Raw genomic sequence first — 21,567 nt, forward strand, 5'->3', positions numbered from 1 at the left:
GAGTCCATGCAACTTATTATGTGACTTGTTCAGCAAATTAACTGCTTAACTTATTTAGGCTTGCCATAACAAAGGGGTTGAATAATATTTACTCAAGACATTTCAGCTTTTCATTTTTAATTGATTTGTAAAAAAAATTGAAAAACATAATTCCACTTTGACATTATGGGGTATTTAATGATTGAACTGAAAGTGGGTTCAGTCCAAACTCTGTAGTGACAGGACTATGGCCTGAGGTGGTCCACCAGCATGTGTGTGGCTGTGTGCCATTTCAGAGGCAGTCAGTGCAGGTCATTAAACTGTCAATCAAAAAGCTCAAGGCATTGTATCTAAAAATAGCTGGTAAACATTTCAACCAGAGAAACAACCAAACCCAATGAAGCACCCAATCAAATGAATGAGTTCTTAAAATGACCTGTTACTCAAATATTTTGAGTACAAAATAATGGATAATTTCAATCACAGAACTTACATTCTAGAGCTTTTGATACATGTAGTTCACTGATAGGATTGCATCTACCATTTCACAAAAGTAGGTCGGCTGTCTCTGACAAACAAACACACTCTCGTCTATATATATATATATCTCACACATATATATATATATATATATTTTCCCAGCCTCCGTCCCTACAGAAGGTCTTATGCCTTTTGGTAGGCCGTCATTGTAAATAAGAATTTGTTTTTAACTGATTTGCCTAGTTAAATAAAGGTTCAATTAAAAAAAATGTAAAAACTTGGTGTGGAGGAAGGGTGACTGATGATATCACAGGGAGAGAGAAACAAGGTCAACAGGAAAAGAGGGCAACCAGCTGAAAGCTGCCTGCACCCCTCTCCTGTTCATTCACCCTCTCTCACACATACGTGCATGCTCACACATACATACATGAGCACGCACACAGACAACCAACTCATCCTATGACAGACACACACATTCATACCACACTCCAAAGTATGGAAGTGAATCTCTAAATCTGCATTAGTGAAATATTTGAAAGAAATTCCTTTTCGATGAGCTGATATACACAGTAGGTAGCATGTGCAACCGTCTTACCTGAGTTGCGGGAGGGTGGTGGGCCAACTGAGGTCGTGTAGCCACCATTGGTTGATTGGTTGTCACTGTCAAAGTCAAAGATGGGTTTGGCCTTAGGTGTGTACTCGCGACGTGGTCGGTTCTGGGCTTCGTTCATCCTGAAGAGAAGAAAGATAGAGCAGCCTGGCAGATCTCAGTTATCAGTAGACTCAATATTAGAAAGGGTACTCAAAAATACATAATAAAAATATTTTAAAAGAAACTAAGGGAATGGCTATCTTGACGCTTCTGATATATTTTACAGCTAACCGTTAAACCCCTGGGTCAACCAGTGTGTCAGTTTTTCTGTGATTAAGGGCCTTGAATGTTACCATGCAGATCCACACATTGAGACAGATTATTTATTTATTTATTTAACCTTTATTTAACCAGGTAGGCAAGTTGAGAACAAGTTCTCATTTACAATTGCGACCTGGCCAAGATAAAGCAAAGCAGTTCGACAGATACAACGACACAGAGTTACACATGGAGTAAAACAAACATACAGTCAATAATACAGTATAAACAAGTCTATATACGATGTGAGCAAATGAGGTGAGAAGGGAGGTAAAGGCAAAAAAAAGGCCATGGTGGAAAAGTAAATACAATATAGCAAGTAAAACACTGGAATGGTAGATTTGCAATGGAAGAATGTGCAAAGTAGAAATAAAAATAATGGGGTGCAAAGGAGCAAAATTAATTAATTAAATACAGTAGGGAAAGAGGTAGTTGTTTGGGCTAAATTATAGGTGGGCTATGTACAGGTGCAGTAATCTGTGAGCTGCTCTGACAATTGGTGCTTAAAGCTAGTGAGTGAGATAAGCGTTTCCAGTTTCAGAGATTTTTGTAGTTCGTTCCAGTCATTGGCAGCAGAGAACTGGAAGGAGAGGCGGCCAAAGAAAGAATTGGTTTTGGGGGTGACTAGAGAGATATACCTGCTGGAGCGTGTGCTACAGGTGGGAGATGCTATGGTGACCAGCGAGCTGAGATAAGGGGGGACTTTACCTAGCAGGGTCTTGTAGATGACATGGAGCCAGTGGGTTTGGCGACGAGTATGAAGCGAGGGCCAGCCAACGAGAGCGTACAGGTCGCAATGGTGGGTAGTATATGGGGCTTTGGTGACAAAACGGATTGCACTGTGATAGACTGCATCCAATTTGTTGAGTAGGGTATTGGAGGCTATTTTGTAAATGACATCGCCAAAGTCGAGGATTGGTAGGATGGTCAGTTTTACAAGGGTATGTTTGGCAGCATGAGTGAAGGATGCTTTGTTGCGAAATAGGAAGCCAATTCTAGATTTAACTTTGGATTGGAGATGTTTGATATGGGTCTGGAAGGAGAGTTTACAGTTATGGCGAGGGCTGATGTGACTAGACTGTATGAGGGGGCTGGGCTGGTAAAGGGGCAGGGCACGGGGCTGGGATTGGTGAGTGGGCCTACTGTATCTCTATCATGACACTGCACACATAAGCTTGAAGTGACTGTACAGGAAAGATGGGCAGTGGAAGTAGAGACACGTGTACCTACCTGTCCCTGAGTTTGTCTGAGAGCTCGTCCAGGATCTGTGTGGCCTGCCTGTGGTACTGCAGTTGGGACTCCACCAGAGACGACAGCTGGCTCACCTGCTCTATCTGCACAGAGACACACACAAAGAGCAGGATATGGTTACTAACTATACACACTAGGGGTGTGAACGTTTAAATGTTTAAACGAAATTGGGATCCTTAAAGTTAAGAAAAATATCTAACCAAAGAACAATGTTTTATTTTTATTTTCTTCACAAAAAAAAAAAAAAAATCATTGTGCAGTTATCAAAAAACATTATTTTCAGTGTTATAGTCTAACTAGATGAAAGGCTATGAAGGGCTTGGGGAAAGTTGTGTAATTGACCTTGCTCCCAAGGATGAACCAGACTTGTGGAGGTCTACCATTTTTTTCTGAGGTCTTGGCTGATTTCTTTTCATTTTCCCATGATGTCAAAGCAAAGAGGCACTTTGAGTTTGAAGGTAGGCCTGAAATACATCCACAGGTACACCTCCAATTGACTCAAATGATGTCAATTAGCCTATCAGAAGCTTCTAAAGCCATAACATAATTTTCTGGAATTGTCCAAGCTGTTTAAAAGGCAAAGTCAACTTAGTGTATGTAAACTTCTGACCCACTGGAATTGTGATACAGTGAATTATAAGTAAAATAATCTGACTGTAAACAATTGTTGGAAAAATTACTTGTGTCATGCACAAAGTAGATGTCCTAACCGACTTGCCAAAACTATAGTTTGTTAACTAGAAATTTGTGGAGTGGTTGAAAAACAAGTTTTAATGACTCCAACCTAAGTGTATGTAAACTTCCGACTTTGCAGAATTTGCAGAAATATATTCAGGTGTATTTTGTGGCTTTTGGCGAATACGTTCTAATGATCTAAAGTTGCGCTTTTGCTAGTACCTGTAAACACACAGGCTTATTTGCATAAAGGCCTACTAGTTTTGATTGGCAATGGCACATCGGTCTGCGTAAACTCTGGTCCTGGACGAGACAGACGTTTTTATTACGATACCTATTAATTGTCCAAAAGCACAGCCGCTTTGCCACTATATATTGTCAGAAAATCAAAAAAGAAAAAAGGTATCATTCTTCCTGTGGGAATATATTAACAGATTGTTTTATACGATTTCATGTTGCTAAAACGCTGTCAGTTCCACTTTAAGAGCCTTTAAGCATGAGGCTCAACTTAGCCACCGTTTTGGTGCCCTAGCCAACACGCTGTAAACAGCGCAGATACTGTGAACAGCGCAGGTACTGTGTGTGACTGTGTAAGAGCAAAGTGTTGCTCATCTCAATATCCTAGCCTATCTATTTATGATGACTTTACTGAAGTTGTGAGACATTGCGAGATCCAGCATTCCATTGCGAGATCCAGCTTTTGAATGCCAATAGAAAGGCTTAGTGCATGGTTCTGACGGTCTGCATGTAGGCCAACCTGCCTGTACTATGCCCCTCCCCTCGCTCTCCGTCCCTTGCTAACTCGCTATGAAAGACGCAAGTGTTTGTGTTCTCGGAAGTACGGCAACTAATCTGTCTCGTCCATTCCAAAAATACTGAGACTTGACACTCAGAAATGGACAGTCAACTTTTCAATTATTTTGGAGTCGACTCTCCACCACTAGGCCTACATCATCGTCGTTAACAGTTGGAAAAATGGCAAGCGACAGCAGCAAAGTCCTGTAGGGCAATACTTTGAGAAGTTAAATGAGAAGGAAATGCAAACTTTGCGAGGTGGAATTGAGGTAGAGTAATAGTAGTACAGGTGCAATGCTTAACCATCTTGAAAGGGGTGCACCATCAGACTCAAACTGTTGCTGGCAGCAGTGCAGCTGCATTGTGAATTCATGTGGAATTTTATGATAAAAAAATGTTTTAACTGAAAATCGATTTAAAAAAATGTCAATTTAGAAGTTAAGAATTTTTTTCTCCATTTGCCACATCCCTAGTACACACTCAAACAGAAACCGAGATACAAGCATGCAAGGACCAGGCCCATGGTTACCTTGATAGACACGAGTAGTAACAGTGGCATTCCCCTGGATATCCAGTATCACATTGTGGTTAATATATAATCTGTTTAACAGTGTGAGTGAAAACAGTATTGTATTTACATACACCCTAAACAGATGGGAGGGCAGGCTAACCATAGTACACATAGGCCATGGAGCTGCTCTGCTGATTAGGACTGTACATAGATTATATTTCATTTTGACCTAAATGGATTCATGCTGCAGGTGACACTCATTATGGTGGCGAAGAGTGGATTTAACCAGTAAAGCTTATTGAACAAATGACCTTGAGGTGACACTGATTCCCCCTGGTCTCTTTCCCAGAGCAGCAATACTGATAATTAAACCATAAACATTAGGTTGATAATAGACTGGGTGTTTCCATTGACATTATGAATGTTATCACGGGACAGGATCACACCCCCACCCACAGACAGGTACTACTCACGTCAGTCTCCAGTATGTTGTACATGCTGGTCTCGGCCACATCTTTAGACTCGTGGAACTTCTCGAGGGCCTGTCTTAGCTCCTCGTCTGGGATCTTCCCTTGACGCTTCTTCTTATAGTCGTAATCCAGACGCCTTCCCTCCAGCTTTTTCAGATGGTGCTGGGGGACGGGAGGAGAGGATGATGGGGAGAGGACAAGGGATGGGTAGATGAGGAGAGGGGAGATGAAGTTATGGGGGATGTAAATTCTAGAGATGACAAAGATGTTGATTTCTGCAGCAGATGGATAAGTGTGTAATGTAATACAGTACCTGTATCTCTCGAAGGTCCTTGTCACACAGGTTTTGTAATGGATCGATGAAGTTCTGTTTAACGTCTATGTCTAGAGAGTCCTTCACCTCCGCCAGCCTCTTCATGGTCTCCCCCGCATCTACTAGAGCCCCACCTGACACAGAGCAAGAGCAGAAGCTTAGTCAAATGTACAAATTAAAAACAACACTCCACATAACTGGTGCCATCTACACACACACACACACACACACACACACACACACACACACACACAACATACCAAAGTTGTTTTCCTCTCCTAGGTCTCGGCCGTACTTGACCATACACTCTCCTAGCAGGCCCTCAGCCTGGGGATAGCCTGGGTTCTTCACCTGGCCTCTGATCTTAGACATTGTGTTCAACATAGACAGCTTCGCCCGCGACGCTGAGAGGGGTAATGGAGGAGAGGGATGCAGAGAAAGGATGGGATGTAGAAAGAGTCGGATGGAGAGGTGGTACTTAGTCATACAGTACCAGTCAAATGTTTGGACACCTACTCATTCCAGAGTTTTTCTTAATAATTTTTACTATTTTCTACATTGTAGAATAATAGTGAAGACATCAAAACTATGAAAATACATATGCAGTCACATAGTAATCAAAAAGATTAAATCAAAATATATTTTATATTTAAGATTCTTCAAAGTAGCCAACCTTTGCCTTGATGACAGTTTTGCATACTTTTGGCATTCTCTCAACCAGCTTCATGAGGTAGTCACCTGGAATGCAATTCAATTAACAGGTGTGCCTTGTTAAAAGTTCATTTGTGGAATTTCTTTCCTTCTTAATGCATTTGAGCCAATCAGTTGTGTTGTGACAAGGTTGGGGTGGTATACAGAAGATAGCCCTATTTGGTTAAAGATCAAGTCCAATTTATGGCAAGAACAGCTCAAATAAGCAAAGAGAAATGACAGTCCATCCTTACTTTAAGACATGAAGGTCAGTCAATACGAAACATTTCAAGAACTTTGAAAGTTTCTTCAAGTGCAGTCGCAGAAAGCATCAAGCTCTTTGATGAAACTGTCTCTCATGAGGACTGCCACAGGAAAGGAAGCCCCCGATTTACCTCTGCTGCAGAGGATAAGATCATTGGAGTTACCAGCCTCAGAAATTGCAGCCCAAATAAATGCTTCAAAGAATTTAAGTAAGACACAAACAAACTTTTCAGAGGGAACGGCGTGAAACAGGCCTTCATGGTCGAATTGGTGCAAAGAAACCACTACTAAAGGACACCAATAAGAAGAAGAAACTTACTTGGGCCAAGAAACACTAGCAATGGGCATTAGACAGGTGGAAATCTGTCCTTTGGTCTGATTTTTGGCTCCAACTGCTGTGTCTTTGTGAGACACAGAGTAAGTGAACGGATGATATGTGCATGTGTGGTTCCCACCGTGAAACATGGAGGATGTGTGATGGTGCTTTGCTGGTGACATTGTCAGTGATTTATTTAGAATTCAAGGCACACTTAACCAGCATGGCTACCACAGCATTCTGCAGCAATACACCATCCCATCTGGTTTGGGCTTAGTAGGACTATCATTTCTTTATCAACAGGCGAATGACCCTCCAGGCTGTGTAAGGGCTATTTGACCAAGAAAGAGACTGATGGTACGGCATCAGATTACCTGGCCTTCACCATCACCCGACCTCAACCCAATTGAGATGGTTTGGGATGAGTTGGACCACAGAGTGAAGGAAAAGCAGCCAACAAGTGCTCAGCATATGTGGGAACTCCTTCAAGACTGTTGGAAAAGCATTCCTCATGAAGCTGGTTGAGAGAATGCCAAGAGTGCGCAAAGCTGTCATCAAGGCAAAGGGTGGCTACTTTGAAAAATCTCAAATATACTTTTTGGTTACTACATGACTCCATATGTGTTATTTAATCGTTTTGATGGCTTCACTATTATTCAACAATGTAGAACATTTTTTTAAAGAAAAACCCTTGAATGAGTAGGTGTGTCCAAACATTTTTTCTGTGATTTAGCAGAAAAGGCATTTTACACAATAACACAATTGATATTAATTTCTTATTGAAGTAGTAAATAAGACACTAATGCAGTCTCTTCCTGGTGCATAGTCTCACCTGGGTTGGGCTGTAGGTACTCAGAGGTTTTGGAGATTACCTCCACCACAGCTTTGCTGGTCACATCTACTTTCTACAAAACACAGGGGAGGGGACATCACTAACAACCATAAGGAAATATGAAACGCCATGGCCGTGTCCAAATAGCCATACTTGCATTCTAAATAGTAGGCATTTTGGGTATGCAAAAAATAAAGTTTTATACTATGTGAAATTTAGTATGCTTTAAAACACCAGGATACTTATTTAGGCTTTTCCTCTAGTACAATTCGCTTCACACTGTTAAGGAAGAGAATCGTCGTTTCACGTGTTTGACAACAGCTGATAATCTGAACATGGGAAGCGCACGCGCTCTACAAAAAGTAACGAATGGCAGGGAAGAAGTGCGTTTGCACATTAGATGACACCTTCTCAGTGTGGTTGAGTAGTATGTGGATATTTGTTGATCACTACATTGGTTTTTAGTATATAGTACATTCTAAATAGTATGTAGTATGATTAGTACACAGTATTCAGTTTAAGTAAGTAGTGGGTAAACCAGATTTTGGACATGCACCATGTCTTCCCCATCTTCCAAATCCTTTATTTGTGATGAGACTAGTTACCAAACAGGCTATGAAAAAGGTAATGAAATATTGTCACTGTATTGTACTGCTAAATGAAAATTGCTTTGTGAAACAACCAATCATGTTCATTCACTGAAGGTGTGTAAGTGATGGCTTTGGCTGTTGATTGTTGGAGTTCTCCATGACAGTTGACCGGAGCAGCAAAGGCAGGTGCTCTGACAATCTGCCACTCCCTCTATGTATAACATGTTTCTATACACAGGGCTCCCACATGAATACTATACTGATACACTGTATACAGTGTGCAAACTGATACTGTTCACTAAGAGTTGACAATATTTCAGTCTACAGCAACACATGATGTAACACCTTCTAGTGCATGGTTGTCTAGACTATAACCCTAACCCATGTTCTAGTAATGTTTTGTGAATGTGGCTGTATAGATTGAATGAGTAGGTGTGTCCAAACCTTTGACTGGTACGCACACACACACACACACACACACACACACACACACACACACACACACAGCAAAAAAATAAACTTCCCTTTTTCAGGACCCTGTCTTTCAAAGATAATTCGTAAAAATCCAAATAACTTCACAGATCTTCATTGTAAACGGTTTAAAACTGTTTCCCATGCTTGTTCAATGAATCATAAACAATTAATGAACATGCACCCGTGGAACGGTCGTTAAGACACTAACAGCTTACAGACGGTAGGCAATTAAGGTCACAGTTATGAAAACATAGGACACTAAAGAGGCCTTTCTACTGACTCTGAAATACACCAAAAGAAAGATGCCCAGGGTAATCAATTGGAATGTCCTAAGACAGCGCTACAGGGACACAGGATGGACAGCTGATCATCCTCGCAGTGGCAGACCACGTGTAACACCTGCACAGGATCGGTACATCTGAACATCACACCTGCTGGTCAGGTACAGGATGGCAAAAACAACTGCCCGAGTTACACCAGGAACACACAATCCCTCCATCAGTGCTCAGACTGTCTGCAATAGGCTGAGAGAGGACTGAGGGCTTGTAGACCTGTTGTAAGGCAGATCCTCACCAGACATCACCTGTAACAACGTCGCCTATGGGTACAAACCCACAGTCGTTGGACAAGACAGGACTGGCAAAACATGCTCTTCACCGACGAGTCGTGATTTTGTATCACCAGGTGTGAGGGTCCGATTCGCGTTTATTGTCGAAGGAATGAGCGTTACACAGAGGCCTGTACTCTGGAGCGGGATCGATTTGGCGCTGGAGGGTCCGTCATGGTCTGGGGCGGTGTGTCACAGCATCATTGGACTGAGCTTTTTGTCATTGCAGGCAATCTCAACGCTGTGCGTTACAGGGAAGACATCCTCCTTCCTCATGTGGTACCCTTCCTGCAGGCTCATCCTGACATGACCCTCCAGCATGACAATGCCACCAGCCATACTGCTCGTTCTGTGTGTGATTTCCTACAAGACAGGAATGTCAGTGTTCTGCCATGGCCAGGGAAGAGCCCAGATCTCAATCCCATTGAGCAAGTCTGGGACCTGTTGGATCGGAGGGTGAGGGCTAGGGCCATTCCCCCCAAAGGGTCCGGGAACTTGCAGGTGCCTTGGTGGAAGAGTGGGGTAACATCTCATAGCAAGAACTGGCAAATCTGGTGCAGTCCATGAGGAGGAGATGCACTGCAGTACTTAATGCATCTGGTGGCCAGATACTGACCAGATACTGACTGTTACTTTTGATTTTGACCCCCCTTTGTTCAGGGACACATTATTCCATTTCTGTTAGTCATATGTCTGTGGAACTTGCTCAGGAAGGAGACGCATTCGGTCTCCTAGAGATTAATGTACTTTGGTGCGAAAAGTGCAAATCAATCCCAGAACAGCAGCAAAAGACCTTGTCAAGATGCTGGAGGAAACAGGTACAAAAGTATCTATAACCACAGTAAAATTAGTCCTATATCGACATAACCTGAAAGGCCCTCAGTAAAGAAGCCACTGCTCCAAAACCGCCATAAAAAAGACAGACTACCGTTTGCAACTGCACATGGGGACAAAGATCGTACTTTTTGGAGAAATGTCCTGGTCTGATGAAACAAAAATACAACTGTTTGGCCATAATGACCATCGTTATGTTCGGAGGAAAAAGGGGGATGCTTGCAAGCCGAAGAGCACCATCTCAACCGTGAAGCACGGGGGTGGCAGCATCATGTTGTGATAAATTCATGAACTTCTTTGAGGAAAAGATTATGATTATTAGAAAGCAAATTACGGACTCCTCTTTAAATCTGCGTATTCCTTCAAAGCTCAGTTGTCCTGAGTCTGCACAACTCTCCCAGGACCTAGGATCAAGAGTGACGCTCAAGTGTTTTAGTAATATATCTCTTGACACAATGATGAAAATAATCATGGCCTCTAAACCTTCAAGCTGCATACTGGACCCTATTCCAACTAAACTACTGAAAGAGCTGCTTCCTGTGCTTGGCCCTCCTATGTTGAACATAATAAACGGCTCTCTATCCACCGGATGTGTACCAAACTCACTAAAAGCGGCAGTAATAAAGCCTCTCTTGAAAAAGCCAAACCTTGATCCAGAAAATATAAAAAACTATCGGCCTATATCGAATCTTCCATTCCTCTCAAAAATTTTAGAAAAGGCTGTTGCGCAGCAACTTACTGCCTTCCTGAAGACAAACAATGTATACGAAATGCTTCAGTCTGGTTTTAGACCCCATCATAGCACTGAGACGGCACTTGTGAAGGTGGTAAATGACATTTTAATGGCATCGGACCGAGGCTCTGCATCTGTCCTCGTGCTCCTAGACCTTAGTGCTGCTTTTGATACCATCGATCACCACATTCTTTTGGAGAGATTGGAAACCCAAATTGGTCTACACGGACAAGTTCTGGCCTGGTTTAGATCTTATCTGTCGGAAAGATATCAGTTTGTCTCTGTGAATGGTTTGTCCTCTGACAAATCAACTGTAAATTTCGGTGTTCCTCAAGGTTCCGTTTTGGGATGTTATTCGAAAACATAATGTTAACTTTCACTGCTATGCGGATGACACACAGCTGTACATTTCAATGAAACATGGTGAAGCCCCAAAATTGCCCTTGCTAGAAGCATGTGTTTCAGACATAAGGAAGTGGATGGCTGCAAACTTTCTACTTTTAAACTCGGACAAAACAGAGATGCTTGTTCTAGGTCCCAAGAAACAAAGAGATCTTCTGTTGAATCTGACAATTAATCTTAATGGTTGTACAGTCGTCTCAAATAAAACTGAAGGACCTCGGCATTACTCTGGACCCTGATCTCTCTTTTGAAGAACATATCAAGACCATTTCAAGGACAGTTTTTTCCATCTACGTAACATTGCAAAAATCAGAAACTTTCTGTCCAAAAATGATGCAGAAAAATTTATCCATGCTTTTGTCACTTCTAGGTTAGATTACTGCAATGCTCTACTTTCCGGCTACCCGGATAAAGCACTAAATAAACTTCAGTTGGTGCTAAATACGGCTGCTAGAATCCTGACTAGAACCAAAAAATTTGATCATATTACTCCAGTGCTAGCCTCTCTACACTGGCTTCCTGTCAAAGCAAGGGCTGATTTCAAGGTTTTACTGCTAACCTACAAAGCATTACATGGGCTTGCTCCTACCTATCTCTCTGATTTGGTCCTGCCGTACATACCTACACGTACGCTACGGTCACAAGACGCAGGCCTCCTAATTGTCCCTAGAATTTCTAAGCAAACAGCTGGAGGCAGGGCTTTCTCCTATAGAGCTCCATTTTTATGGAACGGTCTGCCTACCCATGTCAGAGATGCAAACTCTGTCTCAACCTTTAAGTCTTTACTGAAGACTCATCTCTTCAGTGGGTCATATGATTGAGTGTAGTCTGGCCCAGGAGTGGGAAGGTGAACGGAAAGGCTCTGGAGCAACGAACCGCCCTTGCTGTCTCTGCCTGGCCGGTTCCCCTCTTTCCACTGGGATTCTCTGCCTCTAACCCTATTACAGGGGCTGAGTCATTGGCTTACTGGGGCTCTCTCATGCCGTCCCTGGAAGGGGTGCGTCACCTGAGTGGGTTGATTCACTGATGTGGTCATCCTGTCTGGGTTGGCGCCCCCTTGGGTTGTGCCATGGCGGAGATCTTTGTGGGCTATACTCGGCCCTGTCTCAGGATGGTAAGTTGGTGGTTGAAGATATCCCTCTAGTGGTGTGGGGGCTGTGCTTTGGCAAAGTGGGTGGGGTTATATCCTTCCTGTTTGGCCCTGTCCGGGGTGTCCTCGGATGGGTCCACAGTGTCTCCTGACCCCTCCTGTCTCAGCCTCCAGTATTTATGCTGCAGTAGTTTATGTGTCGGGGGCTAGGGTCAGTTTGTTATATCTGGAGTACTTCTGTCCTATTCGGTGTCCTGTGTGAATCTAAGTGTGCGTTCTCTAATTCTCTCCTTCTCTCTCTCGGAGGACCTGAGCCCTAGGACCATGCCCCAGGACTACCTGACATGATGACTCCTTGCTGTCCCCAGTCCATCTGACCGTGCTGCTGCTCCAGTTTCAACTGTTCTGCCTTATTATTATACGACCATGCTGGTCATTTATGAACATTTGAACATCTTGGCCATGTTCTGTTATAATCTCCACCCGGCACAGCCAGAAGAGGACTGGCCACCCCACATAGCCTGGTTCCTCTCTAGGTTTCTTCCTAGGTTTTGGCCTTTCTAGGGAGTTTTTCCTAGCCACCGTGCTTCTACACCTGCATTGCTTGCTGTTTGGGGTTTTAGGCTGGGTTTCTGTACAGCACTTTGAGATATCAGCTGATGTACGAAGGGCTATATATATAAATTTGATTTGATTTGATGTTGTGGGGTTGCTTTGGTGCAGGAGGGACTGGTGCACTTCACAAAATAGATGGCATCATGTGGGAAGAAAAGTATGTGGATATATTGAAGCAACATCTCAAGATATCAGTCAGAAAGTTAAAGCTTGGTCGCAAACGGGTCTTCCAAATGGACAATGACCCCAAGCATACTTCCTAAGTTGTGGACAACAAAGTCAAGGTATTGGAGTGGCCATCACAAAGCCCTGACCTCAAACCTATAAAGAAAATTGTGGGCAGAACTGAAAAAGAGTGTGCAAGCAAGGAGGCCTACAAACCTGACTCAGTTACACCAGCTCTGTCAGGAGGAATGGACCAAAATTCACCCAACTTATTGTGGGAAGCTTGTGGAAGGCTACCCAAAACATTTGACCCAAGTTAAACAATTTAAAGGCAATGCTACCAAATACTAATTAGTGTGTGTAAACTTCTGACCCACTGGGAATGTGATGAACTAAATCACTCTACTATTATTCTGACATTTCACATTCTTAACATACAGTGGTGATCCTAACTGACCTAAGACATGGAATTAATTTTTACTGGGATTAAATGTCAGGAATTGTGAAAAACTGATTTTAAATGTATTTGGCTTATTGGGGCGGCAGGGTAGCCTAGTGGTTAGAGCGTTGGACTAGTAACCGGAATGTTGCAAGTTCAAACCCCCGAGCTGACAAGGTACAAATCTGTCGTTCTGCCCCTGAACAGGCAGTTAACCCACTGTTCCTAGGCCGTCATTGAAAATAAGAATTTGTTCTTAACGTCTATGGAGGAGAAAGGGAATGTTGAAACAGAAAACACAATGGCCCAACTCTTTATATATATGGCTCTGGATAGGCCTAATATATTGAATTCTAAGTAACTAGCCTACTTCAGGTACTGGTCTTTAAATGTACAGTCAGAGGCATTATACCCTTTCCAAATCTTTGAAGTCTTCATCCAGTTTCGTTCCCTCTGCACCGCCGACTTTCTCACTGACCATCTGCGCAGAGAGTGGGAGAGAAAAGGGTCATTGTTACACAATACATGTGCAGTTCATAAAAGTGGATCAGAAAGATCCCTCACACATGATAGTTCTCTTACTTCTCATATTTAAAGAAAATACAGCTTGCCAGTTCCACCATTCACAAGAGTCTAGGTTCTAATAGCAGACAAAACAGTTTAATCTTAACTGACATCAATCTGATCTGACTGACACCATCAAACACAACCCTGTAGAAAACAAGTTCTTTATTCTCTCATACAAAGATACACCCCTGTGCAGAGACAAAGACCATTGTAGACATTGTAGATCATTGTTGCCTCCATCAACCATGTACAGATTCTGAAGTGGAATTCTAGAGATGCAGGAGAAGGACCAGATGCTGGAATCCTGTACAGTTTCTTTTAGGACTATTTCTATATTGACAATGTACTGTAGAGTAGTGAATCATCTCATAACTTTCAACACAGGCTACAGGACCTTCGTCACATTCATCCCAACATGTTGTAACTTGTCGTGTGAGACACCAATATGTGTGCAGGGCAGGCCATCCAGCAGTAAATGCAGCCTACACGTTTACCTTAGCTTCCGCTATCTCTTTCTTCCACCTTGTGGAAAAAGACTGCTTTATATACCTGCACGTTACACATGTAAAACAAATTCACCCTATCCCACCGCTCCTCTCTGGTTTAGTTTTGCTTCCTCCCTCATAAAATGTACAATAGAGATTATCTTCTCTAAACTACTGTATCTGACTACAATACAGTATGTAGTAAAGTCGTCAATAAATCATTTTCAGCTTCGACCTGTTGCAAGTTCCATATGACGACCATGACATCACAGTTGCACAACAAATATGAATGTATATCAAGACACACAGGGCAATTGGATGTCTTGATTGTACCCCTTTCTGGAAATGTTTATTTGAACAATACCAATGTTTTTGAAGTGACGTAAACCACTATGCTAATTTAAATCATATTAGGCACCCTTTCAAGAGGAAACTTAGTACATATGCAACATGTTTTAGGTCACGTACTGTAGTCAGCCATCCCAATTTAAAAACGTTCTGTGGCACATCATATGCCATGAGTTTGTATGCTTTTTATTTCCCCATAGGCTACCGGTAATTCTTTGTCATGTAAGTAGCATACATTTTCTCTCCTTTCTGCCATGTCAGTCCTAAACATGTTTGGAAGGTCTAGCTTACTCAATTATGAGCAGGAAAAAACAACTGCACGTGGGGACAATGGGATGGTTCTGCAGCAGACAATTCCAGTGACAAGGCACAACATCTACCCACTACTCCTGCCCTTTCTGAGGCCAATACATGACCAGCCATTTACATTTTTGTCATTTAGCAGATCTTTTCCAGAGCGACTTACAGTAAGTAGTGAGTGTACAGTATATATTTTCGTACTGGTCCCACTGAGGGGCTTCACTCTAACTAGGGGAGATGTTTAGGCTATGCATTTCCACCTCTCAGCCTTTTTGCAAATGTAACTAGTTTGCCTATAGGCACTTGGTGGGTGCAGAAGCTAGCCTGCCTTTAGATTATAGTAATTAAAGATGCACTATGAAGAAATGGCTCTGCCATTTCCTGGTTGCTAAAATTCTAATAGTTCGCCTAATTTCAGTTTGTGACACAAAACAAGTAAGTATAGTGTAGAGAATCATTGTACCATCTAAACCGCTGTGAAATATATTTTACATAACCAAAAATGATGTTTTTTTCAGCTGTTTGAAGCTGGTGTACAAAGCCGAAAGTAAAAGATGCAAAAAAAAATCAACTTAAGACCGCGAAGCATAGAATGGCACACATAGAACAAATCTCGCTTCATAGACTTGCTTTCAATAAGAATGACAGATCTCTAACTTACATTTCTATGTGAATTTGGTTGGGTCGCCCAAAAAGTTTCATATTGCAGCTTTAAATTAAACTAACATTCAATACAGTCACAAAAAAGTGAGCTTGGTGAGAGCAAGATTATCATATTTTCGGTTCTGTGACACGATGATCATGTGGCATTTGGGTTTACTGAAACAGTCCACAATGAGTTATGCCAATCTACTTCAGGGAGAGGACATGATTGGTACATTCTTTGCCCAATGCAAACCACAGAGTGAACAAAGCACTATGGCAGTTCAGAAAATATGTACTTCATAGTACCAATTGTTGTTACCACACTTGTACACTGCTTTTACACTGAGTGTCAGATCTGATGGTAGAAATGGACACGCAGCAAACAAAGTGATGACTTAATGTGCATGCTGCTACTGATCCCGGACCTAATGTGTAAGCCAGAGAACGGATAACCTGAACCCACACAGCATCTGGGGTAGAAAGTTCACTGACTGAGGGATATAGGAGAGGGGAACATGACTCATATAGAGGAATCTGAGCAGGGACAAAGAGCAACAGCCACAGTTACCGTGCTGGAGCTAATAGAATCTATGTCTTAGCCCATAATTTTTTTGCTTTCCATCAACAGGTGGGAGTGTTCAACTCTTCGAGTCTTCCTAACCACAAAACTGCTACATTGTCAAAACATCATGGATGGTGGCTGTGTTAGCCTTTCATAGACCTGGGGGGGATTCTTAGAATAAAATATTTTGGCCTACAGCTGTTTTTTTTAAGTATATCATTTATTTATTTTTTAAACTCTACACCAAGAGAAATTGATTCATTTCAGCTATGCCGTGAGGCAGACACACAAGGCCACATACTCGGCTGCTACTGCTAGCTAAAGAGGGAGGAGAGCACATCACTGACGCCTGAAAATAGCATCTCTTTTACACAGATAATGGTGTGATTGTAATCTTATTGTGAGCAAGACTACGTGATAGTCAGTCAGCTGCCTCCTTAACAATGGGCCAACCGCTGCCAGGCTTTCTCCTTTTACACAACAAATTATAGAAAAACATTTCAGAACTGAACTGACACCTAAAGGAATCACACACTGATCATCAGCTTCACACTGGCCCCAAAGACCCTGAGGGGACAACTTGGCCGTGAAGAACAATGGAAACCTGCTGATCAAATGAACATACAATGTCATGATAGGCCTATACATCTTGATGTAGTCACACAATGTGAGATTATGCAACATGTGAGAATTTAGAAATAAAGCATCCTACAAAGAATGTAGTATTTGAGAGACATGGCTGTGCATGTGCGATTTATAGTGTGAGGTCTCCAATGCCTACAGCAGAAATGTAGTTGTTGTTTGGCATATAGGCTTGTTCACTTCATATAGGCTTGCTTACTCTTAAAGGGATAGTTAGAGACTTTGGCAATGAAGCACCTTTATCTACTTCCCCAGAGTCAGAAGAACTTGTAGATACCATTTTGTGTCTGCGTTCAGTTTGAAGGAAGTGGCTTTTCTAGCGTTACATAAATTGCTAACTAACATTAGCGCAATGACTGGAAGTCCTTGGGAATAGCAAGTTCTTCAATACTGGATACAGAGTCATAAAAATGGTACATTTGCATAATTTTGTGGTATTCAATTGGTGCTTGTGTATTTTCGTTAGTTGTCATGCATGTTATCACATGCACACAGCATACAGAGTCTAGTTTGAGAAGCAGAATAGCCCATCCCCTGTAAGATGGCATAAGAGCAGCTCCTCAAAAAGCTTGTACTGGAGTGAAACGCGCTTTTATAAGCCAAGTTATTGCGTAAAAAATAATTCTAAATGCAATCGCATGGTAAAAACTGTTTTGATAGCCACAATTAAAAACTATTTTATTTCTCAATCTCAACTCATAATTAAAGCGTGCATCCCATTCGCCATTCGAGTGCCTAGGCGACAGTCAACTGTAGGCAGGCTATCAGCGCGTCACCTTCCACTCTGCAATGTGAGCTTGAGGCAGTATAATTGTTGAAACCTAAACATTTTACTTTACTCTAAATAATGCTAGTCATATTAGCAGCCTATTGTAGTTGTTGCTATTAAATTCCCCTCTCTACGTTTCTAACAGATTTTCATCTCCGTTAGAATTCTCTAAAACGATGTTTCAGGTGTCTTATGGTAGAGAAATTAACATTAAATTCTCTGGCAACAGCTCTGGTGGACATTCCTGCAGTCAGCATGCCAATTGCATGCCCCCTCAAAACTTGAGACATCTGTGGCATTGTGTTGTGTGACAAAACCGCACATTTTAGAGTGGCCTTTTATTGTCCCCAGCACAAGGGGCACCTATGTAATGATCACGCTGTTTAAACATCTTGATATGGCACATCTGTCAGGTAGATAGATTATCTTGACAAAGGAGAAATGCTCACTAACCGGAATGTAAACAAATTTCTGCACAACATGAGAAATACGCCTTTTGTGCATATGGAAAATGTCAGTTTTTTTTTATTCAGCTCATGAAACCAACATTTTACACGTTGCATTTATATTTTTGTTCAGTATATTAGCTACTTCCATTACAGGAGTTGCATGCTCAATAATAGGCTATAACCTTTCGACTGCAAGACGATAGGCTTCCTATTGTTGAATGTTTCCATTAAGCTCTTAATTAAAGATGTCCCTTCCTTGTATGCATGCATAGCATTTTAAGTTGGTCACATAATTTTCCAGTTGGGAAAAATGTAACCATTTGTTGACCGGTTAATGAGGGTCAGTTAGTTGGCAGCAAAATTTTCAGAAATTTGCATCCAAATATACAATTGATCAGTTAGTGCTCTGTGTGTAATACACCTTTCAAACCAAGGCATTTTCCCACCAACTTTAGCATCACGCCAAATGTTTGCCAGTGGTGAAAAGTACATAAGTAAAAAATACTTGAAAGTACTACTTAAGTTGTTTTTTTGGGCATCTGTACTTTACCATTTATATTTTTGACAACTTTTACTTCACTACATTCCTAAATTAAATTATGTACTTTTTACTCCATACATTTTCCCTGACACCCAAAAGTACTTGTTACATTTCAAATGCTAAGCAGGAAAGGAAAATGGTCAAATTCACACACTCATCAAGAGAACATCCCTGGTCATATCTACTGCCTCTGATCTGGTGGACTCACTAAACACAAATGCTTTGTTTGTAAATTATGTCTGTGTTGGAGTGTGCCCCTGGCTGTCAGTAAATAAAAATAAGAAATGTCAAATGATTTATACTTTTCATCATACTTAAGTATATTTTAGCAATTACATTTACTTTTGATACTTAAGTATATTTAAAACCAAATACTTTGACTTTTACTCAAGTAGTATTTTATTGGGTGACTTTCACTTGAGTCATTTTCTATTAAGGTATCTTTACTTTTACACAGGTATAACAATTGGGTACTTTTCTATCACTGGTATCATGAAGACACATTGAGTGTAAGATCCTGCGCCTGATGAAAGTTTGATCAAAAAAAGTATGGGCTTGCCTTGGGCTTTATTTCAAAATCTCACATTTTAATTTAAAAAAAAGTTAAATATATGTGAGCAGTTCTACATTGCTGCTGTGACGCAAGATGTGTGGGAAAAATATTTGTATTTTATTCCATTATAGATCATATTCTTACCCTATAATGCGTGTGTGTTGAATTTGATCAGGGTAGCCCAAAATTATTGATTTCATGTGCATGGCCATACAGGCTGCTCAAACCAGTAACATAATTCAACTTAAAATACATTTATTCTTTTGGAAATACATTTTATTAGTCTTATGTTTCTTAGGACCTGCCAGAAACAATTTAATGCTGGATTTCTTTGTGATGGTGTATAGTCAATGGTTTTATTAAAATAAAAGTAGTCCCACACTTGCTGGCATGCGCACGGGACAAATAAAAGGCTTACCCTGGCAAGAATGTGGTAACAATGTAAAGTCTGTCTGTAAAGAGTATATGTAACTAGCCTATAAGTGACAGGGGCCAATGCCACTGTACATGTTAACTTAAACTTTTGAGCGGCATATTATCCTTCAGCTGACTGCTCCCTTTGTGAGCGAATATGATAGGATCAGCCATCTGCAGATTCTACTCTGACCCACCATTTCCTCTCACATTCCCACCAACTTCCCTATACATGTTGCAAAGTATGCTAGTGATGCTGCAGGACAATGAAAGGCATGTCATTCAGATATCGATAGTCACATTAAGTATTATTCATGACACTTGGTATGTGTGCGTACACAAGTTGAATAATGTGTAGGCCATGTTTGACAGGTTTGTAAAAGGTGAAAAGGGGATAGTAAAAAAAATGTAAAAAATGGGCGTGTGCTACAGGGTGCTGCAGCTATATTCATTTCCTAAAGCCAACTTCCTGCATTCCATAAGAACAGAAAAACAGTGCTGCATAAAACATATGAAACCAATTCCTACAACTAGGCCTATTTACAATCACATGTAATAATTGCTAGTGACAACGCAACTGCATGCTCTGAATAAGCATATTATTTTGTGCCTTACAGGGGAGAGTCCTATTTCTTGTTGGCGTCAGGCATTATTGACTCCTATGAAACTGCATTGCAGTCCAATCAGGAAGAACGCACATAATTTCTCTCTCTTAGCCCCCTGTAACACATGCACGCAAACAAATTTTTAAAAATACAGTAAATACATACATACATGCACACACAAACACTGCAGTTCTGGCCCTTCCTTTCCTATTTGACGTTCTGTCTTCCCAATGGATTGACTCTTTTCCCTATCTCTTCAAATTCCTCTTTATATCTCCCCACAAAGGGGATCTGAGCCCGCTCCTAAAAGGATATTGGGGTATAAAGCAAAAATCTTGCTGAGATCAGCAGGGACAGGATGAGACTGACTCAAAAGTAGGTTGATACATTGCTATGTTTTCATTTATAAAGCCCCTTTACAAAAAGTCCCACTGTACTTATCACTACACTTTAGACATACAAGTTACCACACCCGGTCTAAGGGATGGTTAACTCTGGAAATTCCTTTGGTCTCAGGTTTTTTTTTAAATCAGTTTTTAGTTTTTTGCACCTTATTTGTGGAACAATCTAAATGCTCGGAAATTTGATGTTTTGGTGCCTCTAGGCAAATTCAGAACGCTGATTGACCTTTTTACCGTGTTTTTCTTTCTGCTTGCATTTAGTATTTTTATATATGTATTTTCTGTAATTCAGGTCTCATCTGTAAAAGACACCTTGGTCTCAGTATGCTAAAACAAATAAAATGAAATAATAAAATAAAGTAATAGCAGTATCAACCCTCAGAACAGGTCAGCCAGGGCTCCAACTGAGGAAAACAAATTTAAATAATCCATCTTCTGTCTACATAACCAACAAGATATTGACACTCTGAAATTTGAATTTTAATCAAATCAGTTACAGCAGAGATAGCCTATACTCTACAAGAGTGTTCCAAAGTGTGGGCCAACGGTCGGCAGAATGGGAGGCTGAGTGAAAACGTTTGGGAACCCCTGCTCTACAAGCCAACTAACAAAACCACAACAGCATGTTGCCCCTGGTATCCCCAGGGTACAGCTAGATAGCCTAGTAACAGTAGGGACATTGGAATGGGTTACCTGAAGGTGTGTACACCCTCAACTTACCTGTTGAGTGACAGCTGACAGACATGACACGTGTACTATCTAGACTAGTACTGTTAGCTGGGGGTACTAGGATAGCTAACTACCTGCGAAGTGTTTTTCTTGAAATTCTAGCTAAGTAACGTTACATAAAA

The 21,567-nt window shown here is 41.3% G+C and overlaps 1 protein-coding gene across 1 annotated transcript in view; it reads right to left on the reverse strand.

Moving 5' to 3' along the window:
- Positions 1 to 21,567, reverse strand: part of LOC112238833 (endophilin-A2-like) — a 31,647-nt gene that overhangs the window by 9,331 nt on the left and 749 nt on the right. Inside the window, exons 2-8 of the mRNA XM_024407403.2 lie at positions 13,848 to 13,916; positions 7,487 to 7,559; positions 5,645 to 5,788; positions 5,385 to 5,518; positions 5,075 to 5,233; positions 2,600 to 2,703; positions 1,055 to 1,191 (exon numbers count right to left, since the gene is read on the reverse strand). Coding sequence (XP_024263171.2) covers positions 1,055 to 1,191; positions 2,600 to 2,703; positions 5,075 to 5,233; positions 5,385 to 5,518; positions 5,645 to 5,788; positions 7,487 to 7,559; positions 13,848 to 13,916 — 820 coding nt within the window. The remainder of the gene's footprint in view (positions 1 to 1,054; positions 1,192 to 2,599; positions 2,704 to 5,074; positions 5,234 to 5,384; positions 5,519 to 5,644; positions 5,789 to 7,486; positions 7,560 to 13,847; positions 13,917 to 21,567) is intronic.

This window comes from Oncorhynchus tshawytscha, linkage group LG01 (genome assembly GCF_018296145.1).
Source record: "Oncorhynchus tshawytscha isolate Ot180627B linkage group LG01, Otsh_v2.0, whole genome shotgun sequence".
Classification (NCBI taxonomy): domain Eukaryota; kingdom Metazoa; phylum Chordata; class Actinopteri; order Salmoniformes; family Salmonidae; genus Oncorhynchus; species Oncorhynchus tshawytscha.